Below are 20,000 nucleotides of genomic sequence, written 5' to 3' on the forward strand. Positions count from 1 at the left end.
GTAAAAAATATATACTAAATTAGGTTTTACGTTTTATTATTAACAAATTTCATTAACAAGTTGAATTTATATTTCTATATGTGTGGTTCGTTTTTATTATTAGATAGCCCTTGGCAATAGATTGGAAAGACCCTATCAAATAATTGTCAAATATGATATTTGAAGCTTTTGATATTTTCTGTAACATTTGGCAATTTAATCGATACAGCTTTGTTACTTTCGAGTGTTTGTTAAACAATTAGAGAAGCAAACTGCACTATCGTCATACAATATGTATACTGTTTGATTTGAAAAACGTTGATAGGAGCTTATGGTGATAAGTCTTCATATCATGCTAGTGTAAAATTTTAATTCCAAAAGCTTTAAAGTCGGTGACAAATTCCTGATAAAAAACGTTATGAAAAATTAAATTTGAAATCAATTGTGAATTTTTCCTGCTCCACAACAAGTCTCGGCCTTATATGGCTTCGTTTCTAAAATAAAAGATGTTAAAAATTTAACTTTTTCCGCAGAATATAACACTTATTGGAAGATGCACTGTTCAAGAATTACGTAGAAGTTTGGAGAGTCTGATTTTATTCTGCAACATTCGACAGTTTAATCTGTTGTTTATAAACAATTGAAACGGAAGAAAGTAAAATATATTATCGATAATCAATATTTTTGATGTTTAATATTACAAACTTTGATAGCTTATGGTGACAAGTCTTCATCTTACACAAACATATAAATTTGATTCCAATGCTTATGCATAAACATAACATAAACCTTCATCATATGCAACCGTAAAATCCTTATTTCAACGCATCACGGTGAGTAATTCGAAATCTTTCTGATGAATAAACTTAAGGAAAACATACATGCTTTGAAAAAATGAAGAATTCTTGGTTTTATTGCACGAAAACTAGATATATTACATTTGAGCAAATACCATGGAGTTGTCTTGCTCCGCCACAAAGTCTCCACCTTACATTTAACAGGAAGCTCAACCTCTCCCAGAGAATTCTCTGAACTCGCTGATTTTCACCTTTTCCACTGAACACTTACTGGAGTATACACAAGAGGAAGTTTTGAATCATCTAATGTATGTTTGTAATATTTGACAGTTTAGTCGCTTTTGTCCTTTTGAACAATTGAAAGGGGAGAAGCAAATTGCATTATTGTCTTTCAATATTTTTCCTGTTCAATTTTAAAAAAGTTGATAGAAGCTTATGGTGATAACTTTTCTTTTTATACAAACCTATAATCTTCCAAAGCTTATGGTGATAAGCTCTCATCTTATACAAGAGTAAAATCCTTATTTCAACGCATCTCAGTGAGTGATTCGAAACCTTTCTGATGAATAATGTTAAAGAAAACATAAATAAATTATTGGTTTTACTGCACCTAAACTAGAGACATTTGAGCAATTACCATGGAGTTGTTTAACTCCACAACAAAGTTTGACCGTATATTTAATGGAAACCTCAATCTTACCCAGAGAATTCTCCGAATCCAGCTCCATCTGATTTTCACCATTTCCACTGAATGCGGCACTCACTGGAGGATATGCAAGAGGAAGTAGTTTGAACCATCAGATATTTATTTGTAATATTTGACAGTTTAGTTGCTATTTCTTTGTTGTTTTGGAACAATTGAAAAGGAAAGAAACAAACTGCATTACTGTCTTTGATAATGGTGATAAGTCTTCATCTTATATATCTGATGAAAATATTAAGAAAATCATAAGAATGTGGAATTATTAGTTTTATCGCACGAAAACTAGAGGCATTTGAGCAAATACCGCGGAATAGTTTTGCTCCACCACAAATAGAAAGCTCAACCTCACCCACAGAATTCTCTGAATCGCACTCACTGGAGGATATGTAGTTCAAGAAAAAGTTGTGAACAATCTGATATTTGTTTGTAATATTTGACAGCTTAATCGCTATTGCTCTGTTGTTTGCGAACAATTGAAACGGGGGAGAACCAAATTGAACTTTCAATACCGTAGTTGTTTGATTTTAAAAACGTTGATAGAAGCTTATGATGGTAAGTCTTCATCTTATACAATCGTAGAAACTTGAATTTAAAGTTTCAAGGTCGATGTTTTGGCCCGTCCAAAGCTTCAAAAAATTTTGAATAACATGTTTTATTGAACTAGCAGTTGAAGTTCTACCTCACTTAGTGTTTTTCTGTCTCCCCTCATCAACATTTCCGTTGAATATGGCACTCATTGGAGGATGCAAAGTTCGAGAGTTATATGGAAGTTGAAAAATTTGTTTCTGGCTGGTTTGTCGAAACAATTTTATGTATATGTTAATTTTATAAAAAAAATAAATACGTTTTTAAGCCACACTTCCACTATCTTGTTTTAGCACACGATTGCTATAAAAATAAATCTTTATAACAACAAAACGGACAAGACTTTTAACAAACTTTACGCCAAGATATAAAAGTAAAGAAATAAAAAATCCATAAATCGGAGTTATTTTACTTATTTGCAGTGGGTGCGAAATCGTAACAAATTCGCAACACGTACTTGAAAACCAGCCCTCAAAATCTCAATCCAATAGGAATTTAATTATTAGTTTTACCAATTGAGTTTTATTAATAATGTATACAATTGCCCAATTTATTAAATGTTTATTAACATTTGTTGACTTATTTACACGTTTATTAATTTTATTTTATTAGTATTAATATCAATATATTGAACCTCAATTGCTTAATTTAATAAACACTTATTAGTATTTATTTAATTAATTACATGTTAATTAATTTTTATTTTGTTGGCATTAATATCGATACTGTGAAAACGAATTGTAAACATAATGTTTGGGGTATGAGCAGAAATTTTAAAATATACCTACTTATGTCAAGTCACTAACAAGTTTATTATTATGAAGATAATAACTGTAAACAAAGTAATGCTCGTATAAAGAAGCTTTTAGAAACTCGTCAAGTAAACACAGTAATTTAGTTTTCCCCCATTTCAACGTATGTAAAGAAAATATAATTCCAAATCGTAGGAATCCACAAATTTGCCAGTGTCTAAGAGAATCCGATCGTCCCACCCCAGCAGTTTAATTGCGAGATAATTAAAGAGACTTTTCGACGGCGTAAAATAAAATTTTACCACATCAAAAAAAAAAAGTTTTTTACGTTGTTCAGTTCTCATGTCACGTATAAATTGCTCGCGAGCACCGGTTGTTCCATACATGGTGTGCGTACATATGCACGAACTTTATATGAATAATTTTACGAATATACAACATTTATACGGTAATTTCGGTCCTAATGAATAACAATTTTGAATTGTCAGTCGCATGGCGTGCATATTATCAAATTAGTGAATTTAAACACTGTATTATTATGTATTTTATTGTGCAAATCTGTTGCATTTATTGCTATTTTGATCATCTATTATGGGCTAAAATTATTATTACACTTACATTAACAATTATTTTTCTGAAGAGGGAAAATTTAATATTAATTATTGATATTGTTACAAAAAATTAAAATAACCATTCAATTTAAATTTATTGTAAACTAATTAAAGGATTGATTACTCCAATTAACATGAGAATTAATTTAAATTGTTTGCGAAATTACTATTTACTTTTATGTTATAAAAATGATAAATACTACTTCATTTATTTATAATTTTATCGTCAGTTAATACTTTAAAATTAATTGGTTGTTTTATTTTTCCTTAAAAAGAAAAAATCAAATTTAAGTTGTTTATTAAATCACTCATTAATTCTCTCGAATTATTTTTTAATAATATTAAGAAATGTTCTTGTCTTGCATGTGGTTATCAAAAAAATAAAAATTTTTGCAAAATATGAAAGTGATTTCATATTTTGCAAAAATAAAGATTATTTTTCTCTAGAAATAAAATAAATGATTATGAGGAAAAACAAATAATTGTATAACTTTGTAACTTACAAGTAATTGCTTATATAAGTTTAATTGTTACCTTACCCTTTAATAATTAGCATTTCAATAATAACTGTAATTGTTATTTTTTCAGCATGTGAAAGTAGTTTCAATTTTGCAACGAATTTTCTATTACAGGAAAGATCTATTTCCTAAAATAAAATATATAAATTGATTTGAGTGACTTCAATGTTTTATTTATGACAACTACATTGCCTAAAATTGTTTTGGGCTCTCCTCACTTTTATCAAAGAGTCTACATTCTTAAAGCCATATTGATTTCATTCAAAATTTATTGCAAGCTTCTTTTGTCTTTTTATTAAAACATCACTTTATATTTATAAATAAAATACGTTCATAATTTAACTTGGTTCTGCCTAACACAGATATTATTCCTGCTATTTTTGTTTTTAATCAATTAATAGCTGGAGGAGCAACGTACAGAACTATTAATTCAACGTTAACAATGAAATATTCCCCGGGGATTTTTTAGGAGTCTCTTGATTAGACCGTAATTATTAATACGAATGTCGAACATTCGATTGTATCATGTCGAACATGGAAGTTTCTCAACTATAGTTAAACAAATTTTGCTCGGTGAACTATGTTTTGTTTGCATCATAAAATTAGGTTAATTAAATATTTATAAAACTAATTACGAAGTTTTATTTCGTTCTCATTAAGTAACTGCAGTCACTTGTAGAAATATATTTTCCTGCATCCGTTAATAATATAGTTAACAAGCGTCAAAGTCGCTTTATGAAGTGCATTATGTTGGTGTGACTGGGTTAATAAGTCCTTAACAACGCATAAAACGTAAAACTAGACTAAAATGTAGTCAAATCCCGAAACATTCAACACAATTCGATTTACCTAGTTTTCCGCATTCCACAAAAAGGGAGTTTTTGTATTTCAACAGACGAACGAATTGGCCAATCCCTGAATAATATTTATCGCATCTTTTATTAGTTGAAAAAGGTTTTCTGTGACTTGAATTCGATTATTTCTTTTTATTCATTCAAAGTTTTCAATCACTCCAATTGAATTTCCTTTTCCACCCACCATAATTAGATAAGAGAATTTTTTAGTAAAAAATAAAACGGTCCTAAAATAAATACATTCTGCATTCCTAATGTATCAATTTTGTAAGTGTGTTTACCAAGTGAACCGGTGAAATTTGAATAACTATTAAACGTGAGGCATTATGTCAGGAACAGACCAATTAAATTTTCATTACGGCAGTAAAATGTGTGTTGAGATTTCTTTCCTGGCACCAACCCGGTAATTCCTTTCCTTCCTAATGGAATTAATTTTTTTATCGTCTAATAAACATCATCAAATGCCCCGTTTTAATTTTTCAATTAATTTCACCTAATTGTATCATAACAACCCCCTGTTTTTCGGTATAAAATAAATATTATTGTATAATAGTGATTAGATTTAAAGGCATAAATATTGAGTAGTCCGTAGCAAAAACAATTCACAAGTGGCAATAATAAAAATTGATGTGGATCATGTTTACGTCCTATGGGAAATTTACGTTAACGATTCTTAAAAACGAAAAACGAAAAGTCATCATCCTAATATAAAACCCATCTATCTTTGTTCCCACGAAATCATAACAATTTATGTGTGATTCAAACTTTAAAGATAACAATGGCAAAAAAATTAATATTTTCGGAAACTGGAAAATACACCTATTTGCATTCATATTGATACTTAAAGTTTTTGATAAGTTGCGAGTGTCAATATAAAATTGCTTCGGGGCGTTAAACACAAAACTTCCTCAAAAACGAAATTACCCTCATTTATAATGCCCCAAAGTGTTTCTGTTTATTCCATTATTTGCGACAAATTTGAATTTTAATTAATGAGCTGCATATATTGTTTCAAATTCAAACAGTTTTATTTCCGTACAATTCTCGACCTTTCATTCAAGTGTAAAATTGCAAAATTTCCAACAATAGATATCCAGTTAAGCCAATTGGGTTCAATTCTATAAATTGGCGACAGAAATATGCATAAAAGATGATTTGAATACATTTAACAAATCCAAGCGATATTGAATTGTAAGACCGTTTCTGTAATTATACTGACATAATAAGTTTCACAACGACTCGACAATAAATACATCCTTAAGGCTATTTTACAACATTCGAGGGAGACGCGATCGATTTAAGCAAATCCACTTCGCTTTAATGTTAGTTAAACTGTTCAGTTCACATTTTGTCAATAGATTGCCAATAATTCAACAAATAAAATCTGATAGTCTAACACATATCCAGATGAGCAATTAGTTGAGTTTGAAATTGTGTTTACCAAATAGAAAGGTATGGGATTTGTTTTGCAGAAAATATAAACATACAACATGTTTTCTACGGCAAAATATATCTTTGTGAAAAATCCTTTCAATTTTAGTACATGTTATATATAATTATGTACTCAGTTATCCATGTAAACTTTTCTCATTCGGTTTAGATATTGAATATTTACTCGGTTTGCGGAATCCCGATACAACACACAAACATTCATTGAATCCCACTAATTTCAATCTGTTAATTTTCTTAATTCCAATGTAACTAATTTATATTTTACCAACTAAACACGGTATTGTTTTTCAACTTAAATAGTGTATTCAATCTAAAACATTGTTTTGTCTGGATTAATACAAATACATCTTTCATTTATCAACAACAAAACTATTTTATAAACTGGACCTAACATTAAATTGTATTCATTAATTTAATAAACTTGGGTTGTATCGTATGGATTTTTATAAATTAAATTATTTTGTATAGTTTTATTTCTCAGGATGGATCCACCTTGTCGTGGTCCTGGGGTTCAGTACCACTCCACAAACTAGTTGCAGTGGAAAGCTAATGGATCCAACCCCGCAACTCCAATCCTTTCCCAGGAAGATCTCGAATCTTCCTGAAATTGGTCTTGCTCTTCCGAACTCAGTTGACAGGGGGCTGGCATTTTTGCCAGTCTTACGTTTTCTGGTTCAGATAATCCAAGTCTGTCATTCCTACATGAATTTTCATGTATGTCTGACATTTAGATATGATTTTCGGATCGGTACCCGAAAAGGGATTTTTAGTCTTTTATAAGACTTTCCCCCTTTGATAAAAAAATAGTTTTATTCAAATCCATGATAAATCTTAAATTAACATGGAGATAAGTAACCTGCAAGATAGGCAACCCAGATTATGCTACAAGTAAATATTTGTTATATAAACATCACAAATTTGAATTTACTGAACATCGTTGATTCATAATAAATATTGACCACTGATGTCGGGACAAATTAATACAACCAACTCTAAATATAGAATAATTTAATAAAAACTAAAGTCAACGGTACATAGAATTGAACCTAATCAAAAACAAACAGACAACATAAAACATAATCACAATAAATATACGGACACATTTTTGGCCTTACATTAATGAGGTAATACTTTAAACACATACTGTGCTGAAGAGAGATACTGGTGTTACTAAGTTACAATAAATAATCTTTGGTATCAATTAAAACTTAATGCCATTTTGGATTTCTTCTATGGCTTCAGCTGAAGCCTTCAACTGTTGCAGCTCGTTCTCTTGAAGGGGGACGTTTACGATTTCCGTCACGCCCGTTTTACCAAGAGCAGCTGGGATCGAGAGGAACACGTCGTGTTCCAAACCATGAGTTCCCTGGAAAATTATTAAAATTTTTTAAGAGCTAAAGTTCAGCTGCAACATGCAATAAGCTTTCTCTGCGTGCAAAAAACTGGTTTTAAATGGTTAAATTATTGTTTTTTGTCTTCCACTTAACTAATCAGTACGTCCGTTGTTAAATATTTTTATGGTTTCTAAACGATGTAAAATACGCACAAGATATCATTTTGTGCTTTCAATAATGTAATTGCGTTAATCCCCGACTTAAAATGTGAAATCCCCGAGATATAAGTTGGGGAATGTATAATAAAACACGTTTCCTTCAGCTTTTATTCACGTTCTAGGAACCCAAAACACACTGTGGTCTTTGAAGCATTTATTTCATATACTGATTTCACAATTTCCATATAATAAGTTAAGCACGTAAATAATAGGAACACAAAAAGACGAACACAATGATACACTTACTTACACATAATATAAATACAACTAAAATATGTTTACAGATAAAAACAGTCATAAATAGTCATTATTGTAAGAATATTATCACATTCGATGGAAATTAAGTGAGTTAAATGCTTAGCTTAAAATTAATTTATAAAAATAGCAGTGTAAAATAATCCTTTGACAGGCAATTAGTGATATGTGCAGTTAGCAAGACTCGCCATTAATCAATTACAAAAATATCAGAGTCCTAAAATTATTACTTGAGGTAGATTTATCACATAAAGGAATCATCTAACTGAACGAATACAATGAACACTTAAAAATAATAATACTTCAGGCGCGCATAGTCAAAATTAAATTGTGGCAACCGTCGTTTGCATTTTTAAATCCTCAAAGCACTTTGGATTTCGTCGATGGCCTCGGCCGATCTGTGCAACTGGGCGCGTTCCTCTTCGGTCAACACTTGATGGACAACATTGGTCACGCCGTCTTTTCCCAACGAACACGGTACTGATAAAAATACGCCCTTCTCGATGCCGTGGTAGCCCTGAAGATGAAAACATAATGCCACTGCTAATCCCGCAAATTTTTATATTAATGGTGGGGACTTGGTTGACGGTTTTATTTCACTTTCGTTTTCTCTTTGTAAATGTATTTCCGGTTGAAATACATTTACGTTTGTTCGTGATGGTGATTTAATAAATAATTAATTCATATTGTTTCACTTCACTTTTTTTTAATTTTTACAGTTATATTATTTATAACAAAGAAATTATGGCTATTTTTAGAAATTGACTTATCATGTTATTGTAATTGTATAGGTACTTATCACAAAATATATTAAAAAAATACAGAGATTGTATTATACCAAAGACATATCAAATATTCATGTTTGATAAAAAATATAATACGTAATTTTTTCCATTAGTCATTTTCCGGCAAAAAATGATAAATCTCCAATTGTATATTTACATTCATTACTTTCATTCATATGATTTTACTAATAAAATATAATTTATCAATTACAGTCAATGTGTGTCAATTTTTATGAGAATTCAAGGTTTTGTTGAAATATAAATTGTTTCCGTTGCAGCATTACAATTATAAAAAAATTTATTGAATTTATTAACATTTATGTGAATCTCCTCCATAATTGAAAGTATAAAACGTTTTAAAAACACGAGTTTGTCACGTTTCTAGTTGATACGTTTTGAAGAATTCCCCACAAATGTTTACATTTTGACAAAAAGATTAGTCAAAATTTACATATAAATTAAGAAATTTAAGCATTTAATCTGTAATGATCAAACAATAATAATTTATGTAATTTAAGTGAAAATATTTGTAAAAAATGTAAAATTGAGCAATCTTAATAACTGAGAGTTTTTATTACATACATGAATTTTAATCACCATGTATATATAAAAACAGAAAAAATTGGCAAATAAGAAAGTGCTCAAAAAATTATATCGTTTAAATACTCACTACCTTGAAACTATTAAAACTATTTAAGCCAAACTATAATATGGTTTCAGATAAGAAGCATTTACCCATTCGAAGACTGACAGATATCAAAGTGACACAAATATTTCAAATGACTAAAAATCTATCTATCTTTAAATATGTGCGAACGAAATCATGTATGAATTTCTTGCAGTTAATTTAAATAGATAACCTTAATGAATTATTTATTCTGACCAGAATTCATGTCATTTTTGAAAACCAATTTTCGAAAAACCAAATCTCGGTCAACAACTAGAAATCTGCTGCGTAACTCGAACGTAAAACAGCAAGTAATGGTGCAATTATTATTACTCTATAATAACATAATTGATAACACGTTAGTCATAAAAAATTAGAGGGGGCTCGCGCAAAATCTGAATGACGTATCGAAGATTAAAGTACATTATCGTATAAAGCATAATTCGGCGGTGCACAGGTTTATTTACCACTAAACAACCGACGAGTAAACACCAACGGTTATCACCATGAGTACGAATAATTTAAAATTAGTGGCGGTTCAAGTGGTAAGTAACAAACACGTTACAAACAATTTTAATGTTTGTTAAATGGTGTTGTTTGTTTAGGTGTTCAGACATGGCCACAGGACACCGCTCAAGACTTATCCTAAAGACCCTCACAGGGAAATCATTTTCCAACAGAATAAACCGGGACAACTGACTAACGTAAGAAATATTAATTATTAAGTATTGCTTAGTTGTTATGACCCACTTGTGGCAGATAACTAACAGCACTCCATCACAACCTTGACAGATCTACTGTTTACATTTAATACAATAGATAAAAATAACGTACGAATTCAATAAACGATTTGAGTGCGTTTACCTTGAAAGTTTATAATTTGCAGAAAGGCAAACAATGCACCTACGAGTTGGGGAAATGGCTGCGCAACAACTACGACAACCTACTGCCGAAGACGTATTCACCAGATGACTTGAAGGTGATATCAAACGACGTCGACCGTTGTTTGATGTCGGCACAGTGCGTTCTGGCCGGCCTGTATCCACCAGTGGGTGACGACGTTTGGAATAAGGACTTGAATTGGCAACCCATTCCAATTCACACGGATAAACCTCTGTTGGATCCGATTCCGGAGAGTTTCAAGAGAATGGCCAAGAGGGTGGCTCGTTCTTTCTTTAAGGATATTCTGGCAGCGAAATATGTGGATGTATTGTCTCAACTGAACGAAGAAAATGTGGGGGCAAAAATTGGTAAAATTTAGCTTCATTAACAACTGCATTATAATAATTCATATTGTGTTTAGATTTTATTGAGGCCTTCATGATTAGAGACACCCTGTTTATTGAGTCGTCGTTGGGTCTGCAGCTTCCGGAATGGGCAAAACAAATTTATCCAGAACCGTTGGATTCGTACAGTGCCGATTTGATAAGCATTCCGAGTTGCAACAAGGTTTTATCGAAGGCTTCGATTGGAGCATTGCTCAACGAAATTATAAATAATTTCCAGCATGAAAACAAGAAAATGATTATGTATTCAGCACACGATTATACAATTGCTGCCTTAGTTTTGGCATTGAATCCACAATTTCCCAAATTTATTCCGGAATATGGAAGTACAGTAGTATTGGAGTTGTGGGAAGATGAAACCAAACAGATGTTTGTTAAAATGTTGTTGAAGAGGAACAATAATGTGGACACTGTTACTTTAAATCAAAAACAAATTTTAGAGTTCTATTCCTTCAAGGAGTCTATCACTCATCTTTGTATTACAACTGAAGAAAGGACGGCGATGCTCAATGCAGAATTAACAGAATTTGCTAGTTAAATAATAAAAGAAGAATCGCTGTTAATTTTATCAAATGTAAATGTGTGCAAAATGTGTGAGTGCAATTACTTGAGTATTATTTAATAAAAGTGAGTTTACTTAATTTCGTGCAACTTGTATAAAAATACTGTGCTTGTATCTTAATTATTGTTATATTACTACAGAAGAACGGAGATGCTCAATGGAGAGTTGGTAGGATTTACCAATGAAAAAATATTTTGCAAATTGTACGTGCAAGTGTAACTATTGTGTACTATTTAATTATTATTAAATCTTTAGTGTATTTTGTATTAAAATGCTACACAATTTTGTCTCTTCCATTCTTCTAAAGAATTAATTAATTATCTGTGTAATTACCACACATAATGTGTGAGTGTAAATATTTAATATTCTTCTAGTGCAGTTTGTATAAAAATATTAAGAAATTTCATTCGTCGTGAATATTTATTTATCCAACATACAATATCAAATGATAGTTTCTTCAAATATGTTATTCTCACATCTTCAAATTGCCTTGCATGTCAAGTAAAACTTTTGCACTGTACCGCAGACTGCACTTTTCAGAGTTACCTAATTTCATAACGAGCGTTTCTGTCACTCCATTAACTCCCATAACACAGGGATTTGACAAGAACACTTCTTCTTCTATTCCATATATTCCCTGGGAAATACAAAGGTGTTCATTAATAATGTCTGGTTATTTATAGATAGTGCCCAGGTTTGTCTAGATACAAAATAAAGGTTCTTTTACAAATTTGATATTTTATCATCCGTATTAATGTTTGTAATATTCATATACTGGTTTTTGCTACATGCACATGCCAATGTGAACTCTTTAATAACAGTATATGTAATTTAATTGGCTTGAACATAAATGGAAGACAAAATAAAGGTTTTTTAACAATATTGTTTCTGTTTTAATATTTTTCAATCAATAAGGCAATTTTCAAATTAGTAATTTCAAGCACTCTATAAAGCAATCAACCAAGCATTTCCTAGTAATATTTTTCGCAATAATTGCTTACAGACTCATAAAATTTCCTGCTACAATCATAAATAAATAAACGTCACTCAACAAAATTCGCAGAAAAACATGCTGAAATATCTACCAATGCATTTTCAAATGAATGAGTCTGTCCGCATATCAATTCGAATGAAAACCAAATCCGCAACATACCTTCAAAGAAGTGGTGACGGCATGAACATTGTTGGTATTCTTCAAAATGCTCTGGCAAATTTGGGCGACGCTCAAACCAACGGCCCAGTTGGTGTAGCCCTTTAGTTTGATTACTTCGTAGGCAGCACCTACTACGTCCTTGTGGATTTGCTTGTAGTTTTCTGGATCGTCTTCAGTACCGAATTTGGGATTGACCTCCCTAAGTCGCACGCCAGCTACGTTTACACCAGACCATACGGGAACTGGAAAAATATAAATGGTCAATATTCCCAAATAAACGTTAAAAAAAATAGGATTTTACCGCTGGTGTCTCCGTGTTCGCCGATGATCCATCCGTGCACGCTGTTGGGGGAGACGCCGAGACGTTGAGAGAGCAGGAACCTGAATCGCGACGTGTCCAAGTTGGTGCCGGAACCGATGACTCGGTTCTTGGGCAAACCGCTCACCTTCCAGGCCACGTAGGTGAGAACGTCGCAAGGATTGCTGACGATAATCAGGATGGTGTCGGGTGAGTTCTTCACCAATTGCGGGATGATACCCTTCATGATGTCGGTGTTCCTTTGCACCAGGTTAAGGCGGGTCTCGCCTTCCTTTTGGCGAGCGCCGGCGGTCACGACGCAGATCTTGGATCCGGCCGAAGCACAGTAATCTGTGAAATAAAAAGACAAATTAATTCGCGACCTGGACTTTGAATGGAGGCGTCTCATTACCTGTGCTGGCATTTATGGATGCCCCCTTCAGGAAGAGGGATCCGTGCTGTAAGTCCAACATTTCACCCCTGAGCTTGTCCTCAGCCATATCGATGAGGACGATGTCGGTAGAAATACCCTGGAAGTGATTTATCAGTCAAAAATTTGACTGGCCGAGTTTATTTTTTACTTACTTGTGTGAGAAGGGCGAATGCGATGGCCATGCCTACTTGCCCAGAGCCGACGACGGTAATCCTGTCGCCGGATACTGGGGCCTTATCGGCCAGTTTGGTCATCAAGGCGTCTTTAGTGGCCATATTTACTGAAAATTTAGAACACAAATTAACACAAAGTTGTCAACTTGACACACTTGAAAACAATGTCTTGGCAACACAAGTATGTCAATACTATACTGGGTAAATTGCACGTTTGATATAAGGTTAAATACCGGCTGTAAATATTTGTTTAGATACACCTATCTGGAGGTGTGTACGACAGAGTGACGCGCAAAATCAATGTAGCGATAAGTATTTGTAACCCAGCACTGCAGCTATCGCAATGTATTTTAATTTGTAAATAAGCATGCTGACTTTTTACACTTATCTTAGACCCCCGAAAAACGTTTTGCCAGCACGGGAGGTCAAAGATTAATCAAATCGAAATTAACGTGATCATGATTAGATAAAGCTATACTAAATTCCATTGTTTTTTGGTATATCGACATTGATTTACCAGAGCGAAAATTCTTAATTAACTGTGTAAACATTTATTAAGATCAAATACAAAAATTGTTCGTACAACATTTCGTCAGTCGAAACTGGAACAAGTCAGTTCGTCCATTAAAATCAATTATCCTTCTTCATCATCCATTTAATTAACTAATAAAAATGTTCGGTCAGCATGTGCTACGCTTTGAGAACAATACCTCCACATGCACCAGGAATGCATCTGTTGGTTTGCAGAGAACGATGATTATTTATTTTGGTGGCTCTCCATTCGAGAAACCGTGCGCGAGCGCAAACGTAGCGTAAGAATTTGTTATACATGACGCTGTCTCTTGCGTTTATAGATTTCCTGCGGAGTGCAACGCAGAACGGGACCGGAAAATTTTGCGGAGCGAAGCTGACACGTTAAAGCGAAAATGTCGGGTGTGTAGGAACTATTGATTTAACACAGCACCGCCGGTAACGCTTAATTTAACGGTGTTCCGCTGTTTCAGTCAAGTTTTTGCACCTGATAAACGAGGTTAAAAAGTACCCGTCTCTGTATGACAGGAGCGACAGGCACTTTAAGGACAACACTCAAAAGGCCATTAATTGGAATCAGATTGCGGCCGTTGTTGGCTATTCAGGTACACGCACCCTTTGACAGGTGTCAGAACAGATGTTCTTTGAAAACGATAACGTTATCGTCGTTGACGTTCTGTTGTGACAACTGGAAAACTGTTATTTCAGCCCCGGATTGTCAGAGGGTATGGACGAACCTACGCAATCGCATGGGACGGGAGATCAAAAACGCCTCTTCCGAAACAGAAGCTTCCAGTTCCACGAAATGGGAATATTACGATGCTTTGTCTTTTCTGCAGAAGCACATCAAAGCTAGAAAGTTTGTGCGCTTATGGATTTAATAATTTGTAATTGACCTCGGAAATTTTAGGACGTTTCTGTCGATTCAAACGTCAGATCCTTTGGATCCTTGGAAGTTCATACATGAGGAGAGTCTGCAGAGCAATCAAAGCAGCGAATCGGCGATGGAAGATGAAGGTTGGTCCAAAAATATATAATTTCAACTAAAGTAAGTGTTTGATGTTTTGCAGATAGACATTCGAAGAAAATTAAAACTGAAAATAATTGTTCTTCAATCGATAACTCAATCAGCGTATCAGACCTTATAAACACAAGTTGTAAAGTTGAAAAATCAGCAGATGAAGCTTTGGGTGAGTACATAGTTGCAAGGTTGAAGGAAATGGACTCGGTAACAAGACGGATGAAAAGGAAAAGACTTTTAGAAGTCCTCGAAGACGAGGACTTAATGTAATATGTATGTCACGTTTAAATATTCAGTTGTTACAGTTATAAGTAAATAAAATTATTTAAGATTTACTGTTTCATTTTCATAGGATAACTATACAAATAATATCAGTTACAAGAAACTAAATATTTGTAGATAAGGTGCAATATAAGTAAAAATGGAAAACCCATAGTACTTTATTTAATTTTAGATAGTGATCTCACAAAATAATAAAAACCGCAACACAAGCTTTAAACATTTATGTAGTTTCACTTTGTTACAGACTATTAATACACGCATTATATTAGTACATCTTAAAATTAGTTTAAAAATTTAATGTGGTATAATGAGAAATTTAAACAATTAAATTTGCGACAGTTCAATAATTTAATTATATTTAATGTGCTAAAGCTAAACGACAATCTTTTAATAATATAATAAAATTATTTCCATAAAAATTTGTCGTAAATCTTATAAACGTAGAAAATTAAACATTAGGTAACTGCACATGACCTCTGCTAGTTCAATAATTATATATTAATTTTATAAAAAGGAAAAGAAAATATGTGAATTTAAAAAAAGCTTCAAAGGATAAATAAAATCTTCAGATGTGTAAACAAAAATATTAAAATTTATATTTGTTTCATTCAAACACAAATGGTTTTATTATAATTTTTACCTTATGCACTTGTAATTATTTTTGCAGGTATAATAACCTTTGGTATAATTGTACTTGCTGTCACTCTAAAGGTTATTTGAAGGTCGCAGAACTGTCTAAATAAAAATTATTTCTAGCAGTAAATTTATTGCAAATTCCACGTCTAAACAAAAAATACATCGCATGAATTAAAAAATTGTAGCCGAGCCAAAAAACTCAAACTATTCTTAATAATTTAAGAATGAATATTTTATGATACATTCAAAGATTTTTATATAAAAAAATGCACTCTAAATATCCTACTTTACGTTAGATACTACAATAACTTTATAACTTTTGTTGCGCGGGAATTTTGTACTTACAACGTCCACAAGCAATTACGACAACGATCAATTAAATTTTACAATTGCAACAATTATTTTAATAAGCAATAGTCACAAATTAGAAATTACGATGCATAAAGTGATTGAAAAAGGCCGATCCAATTGTGAGAATTGTCAAAGCTCACTTACCTGGTTTGAAGCACTGGTGGTTGATAACAGCTGAAACTTGAAAATGCGAATGCAGACTGGACTCAAGGTGACCTTTAGTCCACAATATAAGCTCCACATGAATCGTTGGGGAACGTGCGCATGCTTTGGGGGGATAATTTTCCCAGAAACCGTACGCTCATTCCCAATCGGTTTTCGAGACCGGCATCACGTTCGCCGGTTACAAGAGGTTGCGCCACACCGATCACGGGTTACCTCCACGATGCGTATATTCTTACCTGGAGAATTCGAGTTTTTTTTTTTTGTGTTAGTAGAAAGTATGAGTCAGCGATGGTATTGAATTTTACAACGTGCGAGAACGCATGTGCAGGTCACATCGTGCATTGGGCGTTCTGCGGAAGCAATGACACCGTTTTGCGGGAATTCAGTTCCGATCCTCTATTTTCGGCGTTGTTTGATAAAATAATTTAATTTATTGTTCGGTGGCGCGGTGCCAAGTTTATTTTTGTTGGAAGTTTGTGTTTCGATACAGTTTTTGAGGAAATTAACTAATTTTTAGGTGCCTCTTTTTGGCCAGTTTTATTTTAAATAGTTACATCATTGTAATTTCGAATTAAAAAAGGATTTTACTTATAACAAAAAAATTAAAAACCACAGATTTATTTTGACAAATATCAAATATATAAAATGGGAAGTCCATGATGTTATCTAGATATTATCTCGAAAATCAATACTATGATAGATATGAAATTTGGAGAAGTTTAATGTATCTGAACTATCTATATCTGAATCTATTCTATCTGAAAATATTTAATATATTTGCAAATGAATTCATTAATTAAAAAATATGTATACAAACTAAAAACCTTAACAACTTCGCATGATAAGCAACATTACAAACTAGAAATTTGTAAAATATATGCATAATACATACTGTATATATTATTTATAGTTTATATACTCCAAAGTTCATTCTACTAATTGTTTCCGACTAGACGTCTTGAACATCAGACTTAATTAAATTAATGTTTGTTAATGACTTTAACTTTATAAAATATTGAATAAAAACATAAAGAAAAAAATAAAATAAGATGCATAAACATTAAAACATTTTGAATAACAAATATTTAAAGTTTTTAAACCATAATTTTTTAAACAGAAGCTTTAAAAATTATTTTTTAACGATAATTAAACAGTCAAACATAAATATAAAAAAATATTTAAAACAGATAAAAATACTAAAATATGTATGATGAAAATACAAAAAATTATTAAACATATAAATCAACATTCAGGTTAATTTTAGAATAAGTTCTTTGACCGATTTAAAATACTATTTTTGAATGTAAAATTTTTAGCACCATCTACACTCATTCAAGCAAAGCATTGTATGTGAGTAAGTGTATATAATTCATTGACAGTAGATGGTGCAGTCAGAAATTTACCACTTGCGATATTTAGTGTTGGGACAATTTCAAACTGTAAATTACTTTTAGCTCCATCTATACTTATTTGATCAAAGCTTGATATGAGGTAAATTTTTGTTAGTAGATGGCGGTGTGTGACTCTAACCATTACGTCATCAAGCGATGATCGATTTCAAACAAATAGAAAACTGTGAATTTTACAGAACTCTCCTCATTTATTAATCAAATTTCTCATAGTTTCTATAGATGTTCCAATAGTCATTATATATAATAAAATATATACTTCTGAAATCCTAACTGTATATATTATTGTTGCTTGTAAATTTTTATTAACAATTTTAATTAGCAACAATCAAAATGAATAAATTTAGCTGTGATATTAAATAAATCAATTTTAGAAAAGGCATTAAAATTTAATTTTAATTTTATTATGCTATTTGCATAATAGTTTAAATAATAATTGGTAAGTTGAATTCTTTTTCTACATACTTTTACAAAAATTAAACATACAATTCTTAAATGATTATTTGAAAACTTTTCCAAATTTTTAAATAATAATACATAAAGTTTGACAATATGACTAATAATTAAAATAAAATATGAATGGCAGTAACAATATTAATGGCGGACAAACTTTAATAATAAAATTTGTGACATCACTACTAATTTATAAACTTTCCTAAATCAAAACTATTTAAATTGATAACACAGGCAAATAAATAATTCATTCTCCAACTTAATTAAGCCATCAAAATATTAATTAATAAAATCCATTTAATAACGCAAATAAGCACCGCAGATAAAAACCGAATGTCGCATTGCCATATTTTGAAAACGCAAATGCGTACTTAATTAGTTAATCCGAACCGTCCGAGCCACAATTCCGACATTAATGAATGTTTTTTTAAATGTTTTCGCATAATCAGCTCCGACAACACGTTCACGAATATTTAGAATATTTTAAAATCGCCAAGCCATATTAAACCAATAGTTATCGTTACGTTTAATGGATGTCGAGATAAAACCGGGGAACATTCCAGTCCGTCGTTCTGCGGACTGCATTACTATTATTGCGACACCAGAAAGAAACGGAACGAAGAGAACGAGGCCGGTTCAACTTGACGATCGGACCGATAAATAAACACATTGGGTAACCGAACTGCACATTGAATGACAATCTCGTTCGACTGATTTGCAAGTGAAATGCAATTAGCTTAGGTGGTTTATAGCTTAATTTATATTATGCGGTTCGTACAATAGATATAACTGTCCCACAATAAGTAGATTGTTCTGTTACTGCCGATAACCGGGAACTCGAAAGCCGTTCCTTACTTCTAGCTTTGATGATAATTATTAGCTTTTATCTCCACATCTAAAATTTTATTATTGAACGCTTATTTTAAAAACATTAAATTATTCACATTTACATATTCATACTTGAAATTTGAGATGGAACGGTATGAAATTCATATTATAATCTTTTAAAAATTATTCTGGTAATTTTTGATAAATGTTATTCAAGCGTTGAATGTAATTTATGTGAATATGTACATATAAAATCATATGGAAATTTAATATGGCTGATAAGAATCCGTATACAATGACATCGGTAGCATTTATAAAACATTTAAGATTATATATCTTATTCCGCGTGGGAGTTAATGTTAGTAGCAAAATGTATTAAAAGGCAATAATCATATTTTACAAATATTTAAACATTTTCACCATGTTTAATAAGCCTTTTATTTGTTTAAAGATTAGCTGAATAATTGATTTAAATGTATTTGAACAAATTCTTCAATTAAACTAAAAGCTTTTTATGTTTTATGTTTTTATGTAAACTTTCTATTTATTTATTTTGGTAATTGTTTGGAATCCCGGCTCCACCTACTTTTAGCCATAAAAATCGAAAAACTGAGCTACCGACAATTTTTTTTATAAATATTCTACTCCGGTGCAGTAAAGAGTATGTTTCGATCGAGTAAAAAAAATAATATTAAATAGATCATTTTTGGCGTTTTTCCTTGAACTTTTTATGATTTTATTTTTGTAAATTCATCAAAAATAGTTGTCAACGTAATTGTAATTGTTGTAATTTTTTCAGATTTTTATGTATCTTTGAAAACTTTGAAATTTTTATTAAATTTAATAAAAAAATATTTATATTTTTTTCATGATTTCTCATATTTTTTTTAATACTTTATTTTTAAAATA

At 31.5% G+C, this 20,000-nt stretch overlaps 3 protein-coding genes across 7 annotated transcripts; 2 read left to right on the forward strand and 1 right to left on the reverse strand.

Annotated features, from left to right (window-relative positions):
- Window positions 1-7,242: 7,242 nt before the first annotated feature.
- Window positions 7,243-16,615, reverse strand: LOC109600935 (L-lactate dehydrogenase). Of its 3 annotated transcripts, none has more exons than XM_020017125.2 (6): window positions 16,381-16,614; window positions 13,395-13,522; window positions 13,222-13,339; window positions 12,813-13,160; window positions 12,512-12,753; window positions 7,243-7,617 (listed from the first exon to the last, which is right to left on the reverse strand). In XM_020017125.2, the coding sequence occupies exons 2-6, from the start codon at window positions 13,515-13,517 to the stop codon at window positions 7,453-7,455; spliced, it is 996 nt and encodes a 331-aa protein (XP_019872684.1). In that variant the 5' UTR covers window positions 13,518-13,522; window positions 16,381-16,614; the 3' UTR covers window positions 7,243-7,452. The 3 variants fall into 3 exon arrangements, with proteins under 3 accessions (XP_019872684.1, XP_019872685.1, XP_019872686.1); XM_020017126.2 differs by lacking the exon at window positions 7,243-7,617 and adding an exon at window positions 7,943-8,575; XM_020017127.2 differs by lacking the exon at window positions 7,243-7,617 and adding an exon at window positions 11,760-11,995 and having other exon boundaries at window positions 16,381-16,615.
- Window positions 9,443-11,437, forward strand: LOC109600934 (testicular acid phosphatase homolog). The gene is made up of 4 exons (XM_020017123.2): window positions 9,443-10,055; window positions 10,116-10,214; window positions 10,397-10,760; window positions 10,814-11,437. Exons 1-4 carry the CDS (start codon window positions 10,017-10,019, stop codon window positions 11,332-11,334), a joined length of 1,023 nt encoding a protein of 340 aa, XP_019872682.1. The 5' UTR covers window positions 9,443-10,016; the 3' UTR covers window positions 11,335-11,437.
- LOC109600936 (uncharacterized) lies at window positions 13,529-15,302 on the forward strand. Of its 3 annotated transcripts, XM_020017130.2 has the most exons (5): window positions 13,529-14,348; window positions 14,420-14,551; window positions 14,655-14,805; window positions 14,857-14,963; window positions 15,017-15,302. In XM_020017130.2, the coding sequence occupies exons 1-5, from the start codon at window positions 14,342-14,344 to the stop codon at window positions 15,235-15,237; spliced, it is 618 nt and encodes a 205-aa protein (XP_019872689.1). In that variant the 5' UTR covers window positions 13,529-14,341; the 3' UTR covers window positions 15,238-15,302. The 3 variants fall into 3 exon arrangements, with proteins under 3 accessions (XP_019872689.1, XP_019872688.1, XP_019872687.1); XM_020017129.2 differs by having other exon boundaries at window positions 13,529-13,685; window positions 14,270-14,805; XM_020017128.2 differs by having other exon boundaries at window positions 13,529-14,805.
- Window positions 16,616-20,000: the final 3,385 nt, after the last annotated feature.

Source organism: Aethina tumida, chromosome 2 (genome assembly GCF_024364675.1).
Source record: "Aethina tumida isolate Nest 87 chromosome 2, icAetTumi1.1, whole genome shotgun sequence".
Taxonomy (NCBI): Eukaryota; Metazoa; Arthropoda; class Insecta; order Coleoptera; family Nitidulidae; genus Aethina; species Aethina tumida.

Excerpts from the sequence above, each read along its gene's own strand:
- LOC109600934 (XM_020017123.2), top strand. The coding sequence starts at position 10,017 with ATGAGTACGAATAATTTAAAATTAGTGGCGGTTCAAGTG. Across the intron at positions 10,056-10,115 it reads AATTAGTGGCGGTTCAAGTG|GTGTTCAGACATGGCCACAG; the intron begins GTAAGTAACAAA and ends TTGTTTGTTTAG. Across the intron at positions 10,215-10,396 it reads AACCGGGACAACTGACTAAC|AAAGGCAAACAATGCACCTA; the intron begins GTAAGAAATATT and ends TATAATTTGCAG.
- LOC109600935 (XM_020017125.2), bottom strand. The coding sequence starts at position 13,517 with ATGGCCACTAAAGACGCCTTGATGACCAAACTGGCCGATAAGGCCCCA. Across the intron at positions 13,161-13,221 it reads ATCCATAAATGCCAGCACAG|ATTACTGTGCTTCGGCCGGA; the intron begins GTAATGAGACGC and ends TTTATTTCACAG. Across the intron at positions 7,618-12,511 it reads CCGTCACCACTTCTTTGAAG|GGAACTCATGGTTTGGAACA; the intron begins GTATGTTGCGGA and ends ATAATTTTCCAG.
- LOC109600936 (XM_020017128.2), top strand. The coding sequence starts at position 14,468 with ATGACAGGAGCGACAGGCACTTTAAGGACAACACTCAAAAGGCCATTA. Across the intron at positions 14,806-14,856 it reads AAGCACATCAAAGCTAGAAA|GACGTTTCTGTCGATTCAAA; the intron begins GTTTGTGCGCTT and ends CGGAAATTTTAG. Across the intron at positions 14,964-15,016 it reads ATCGGCGATGGAAGATGAAG|ATAGACATTCGAAGAAAATT; the intron begins GTTGGTCCAAAA and ends GATGTTTTGCAG.